The 3,477-nt window shown below is 50.9% G+C and overlaps 2 protein-coding genes across 2 annotated transcripts in view; one reads left to right on the top strand and one right to left on the bottom strand.

Moving 5' to 3' along the window:
• Positions 1–1,819: 1,819 nt before the first annotated feature.
• Positions 1,820–2,144, bottom strand: PPTG_04826 (hypothetical protein; the record flags this gene model as incomplete). Its single annotated transcript, XM_008897131.1, has 2 exons — positions 1,820–1,828; positions 1,893–2,144. 2 exons carry the CDS (start codon positions 2,142–2,144, stop codon positions 1,820–1,822), a joined length of 261 nt encoding a protein of 86 aa, XP_008895379.1.
• A 521-nt stretch (positions 2,145–2,665) lies between these two features.
• Positions 2,666–3,477, top strand: part of PPTG_04825 (hypothetical protein) — a gene marked incomplete at its 5' end in the record, with an annotated part of 2,038 nt that continues 1,226 nt past the window's right edge. Inside the window, one exon of the mRNA XM_008897130.1 lies at positions 2,666–3,451. Within this exon, the coding sequence (XP_008895378.1) occupies positions 2,666–3,451 (786 nt within the window). The remainder of the gene's footprint in view (positions 3,452–3,477) is intronic.

Genomic DNA, 3,477 nt, shown 5'->3' with positions numbered 1-3,477 from the left:
AAGTTACTTGGCGGTGGTCATTTCGTTTCTCCCTTTGATGGTTCGCACGCGTTATGTCGGCATCTCCTTTGCCAGTATCCCCCACAATATCGTCAGCGTAGAAGATGGAATCAGTGCTTCTCCGGACGGAGCATACTGCTGCGCGCCAAATCTGTTTGTCGAACATCTTTTTAGCCCGAGGTGTCACTGTGTGCTTACCTTTCACCCAATCCTGACCGTTCTTCCTTTTCGTGACGAGTGACTCTATGGCCATATTGCAGAACAGGAGAGGCCACCGAATACATGACTGTCCCGGACGCCGGCAATCAACAGAGCATTGTTGTAACCTTCGACTGCACTTGTAGTTCGACCGCCAAACAATGGACACCCTCCACCGTAAGCTTCCTCGGCGCTCCAACCCGACGCAAGAACAACCGCTTCGTTTTGTGTCAATGGACAGTTCCCAACATTTGTCCAGCTTGTGGGGTGTATTTTGCGCAAGTATGCTGCTACCGTCTATGTGCTTGACCTTCCGTTACCTTTCAGTGTCCGGGAAGCAGGAAAACATTGTTTAACCTCTTCAAGAACTGTATCGTACTCCACCAAGTTGTAGCGGATTGCAGACGAATAACCAGCCGTCGTATAAGTTCAACATTGCGCTCCACCGCACGAAATCGATCGCACACGTTGAAGAAAATATGTAACGCGCAAAATTTCAAGTTGATCTGGATACCTCTCTGTCGAAGGCGTACCTGAGCGCCGCGTTGCTTTCCTCTGTCGGTGAAGACCGGCCGGTCGTGCAGTTTTATTCCAGCAGCAATGCAATTTGCAAAGAACCACTCGAAGTTGTCAGTGGTCTCCTTGTGAATGAAGGCAATACCGACTGGAATATTCGCCCAGTCACCATCTTTACCAACAATTACTACACATATACCATTGTATTGAGCGTGTTTCATGTGGGTCCCATCGCACTCAAGAATAGGGATCCAATTATCTTGAGCGGCGATTAGTGAGCCAATAGACAAAAACGTTCTGTAGAATCGGCCCTTAGTGTCGAGTTGGCAACATACCCTTGACCCAGGGTTCTGTCTCGCGAAGGATGTCAGGAAAGACGGGATTTTGTCGTATGTGTTTTCTGAATCCTCCATTAACTTCTTGGCTCGTGTGATCGCTTTGTATACTAACGCAAGTCGTTCATCAACATTTACATTGTCGACCACTTTTACCGAGGCCGATACACGCTTTCGAGCGCTGCTTAGTCCTGGGACTAGTGAACTCCTGAATCCAGGCATCTCCATCAATAGTTCTGTTGAGCAGCTTCCGACAGAGTCACAGCTCGGCAAATGCTCAAGGTTCAAAAAAAAAAAAAAAAAGCGCTCACAAACCAAGCTTTAGCAGGGCAGAATGATGTTTTTGAGTTTGCACGCTTCGATTCTGCTTTTTTTGTTAGAGTCACGTGCCATTGACAGAGTGGCGACGTACAACTCCATACTTTCCGATGCCCAGACGACACTGTCTGCTTAATTGACTTATTCTCGTTGAAAGCGTAAGCACGAAGAAACGCTGTGCTGTCAGACGCTGATAGAAATACATCCCTCAATGTTACTGACTGCATCTCATACTTGGACAGAAGGTTAACCTTGCCTGGTTCCATGATAGTTGTAGAGTGAGCGACTATGAATTGACGTGGTACCTGTGGAGTCGTCCTTGCTTCTGACCCAGGATCTTTTTTTACTAGTGAACTTCAACAAGTGTAACCAATCAAACAACATTTATAGGCATGTATAAGCTTTACGGTCAGTTTGAAAAAGTTTGATGTATATAGGGTCAGTTGCAATAATTATCCCATCTAGGCAAGGGCAAGAGCACACGTTAGTGAGCACAACAGTGACATCTAGCCGCACTTAGCATACCTTAGCTCGGCACTGCGTCGTCGTGAACACCTTCACCCTGTTGACACACAGCTGACTCGCTACCAGCGACCAGGCTTCGTTGACTTGCTTTGAGGTCTTTGCGCCTTCAAACCGCGTGGCCATCGTTTTGTACCTGAGCTCGAAGAGCACACGCACGTCTTCGTCATTCCAGGATGCAGCCACCGCATCAACGTCTTGATTTCGTGGCCGCCCTCGACCACGAGTAGCTCGGGTGCTTGGTGGCGACGCCATGGCAGTGGCGTCTCTTTGACTGGAGAGAAAACGATAGTGAATGTGAGGAAAGGACTGGTTTTGATTGAGAGCTCTCCGTGCCATCGCTTTTTGCGGTGGTTTTATGCGAAAACCAGTGATTATTTCCCCGAACAGCCTCTTAGTGACCTGTCTTTTGGTGGATTGGATTATCCTCTGGTGTATTTGTCAATTGTGCTGTGGATTAGTACAGCGTGTTATTTACTGAACTCACAAATCTGTGGATTATTACTATCTCTGTGGATTGACCTCATAGTATTGTGGTCCACAGTCTGTGGAGGTTTTACGCATCCTCCTCAGAGCACTCCATTGTGGCTACCAGATTAAGCAGAATGTGCGTTGTAATTGGTTAGATGATCAACAAATGACTTGTTTTTCGTAAGGCGAGAAGGGTAGTAATGATTGGCTGCGCTCCGAAATGAATTGCAGATTTGAATTGCAAGCATACCATATCACGCTCCCACAACCAAAACGTCCCGCTCTCCCTTCCTCCCTCCGAGAGTATGGACCAGAGTAATGCCCCGTACGGCATGCCTGCCGGCCGCGGGGGTCTACCTGGCGGTATGCCCCAGCAACAGCAGCGCGCGCAGCCAGGCATGCAGCAACACTACAGCATGCAGGACATGATGTTCGACCCGCTGCCCATGAACAACGGCATGTTCCACCAGGCCCCGCACATGATGCATCAGCAGCACCCAGGAGCCCGCGGTGGAGGCATGCAGGGCCTCGGCGGCCTCATGCCGCAACAAGGAATGATGGCTCCAGAGGACGATCTGGACGACCTCATGACTGCGCTGGGAGACCCCGTGGGCATGAACGCGCAACAGCAGCAGAATATGGGGCAGATACCTAGCCACGTCTACGACCAGTCTCACCTCGTGCCGCCACGCTCGCAGGCACCCAATCTCCAACCTGGGCGAACTCAGGGGATGCCCATGACGAGTCAAGCGCCGCCCATGCACCAGAACGGCATGCCAGGCTCCATGCACATGAACCAGATGGCTCCTAATGGCGTCGGAGCTGGAGCACGCGTGGGTGTCGGCATGCACCAGCAACAGAATATGGGTGCACCGTCGACGATTAGCGGTCTCGGTAGTCTCGGTACTAGCATTCCGGCTGCCCCTCGCCAGGCAGCCGTCGCGCCTAGTGCCATCGTCCCTACTACGACCTCCAAGTCAACAACCTCCCGTGCGTTGACGACATCGAGTAACAACGGTGGAAGTAGTGATGAGGACGGCAACATGGGAGAAGACGACGCTCAGAAGAAGAAGGAGCGCCGTCGACAGCAGGTCCGCTACGCCTCACGTCGTCGTCG

Source organism: Phytophthora parasitica (assembly GCF_000247585.1).
Source record: "Phytophthora parasitica INRA-310 unplaced genomic scaffold supercont2.5, whole genome shotgun sequence".
Classification (NCBI taxonomy): Eukaryota; Oomycota; class Peronosporomycetes; order Peronosporales; family Peronosporaceae; genus Phytophthora; species Phytophthora nicotianae.
This window is presented reverse-complemented; position numbering and strand designations above follow the sequence as displayed.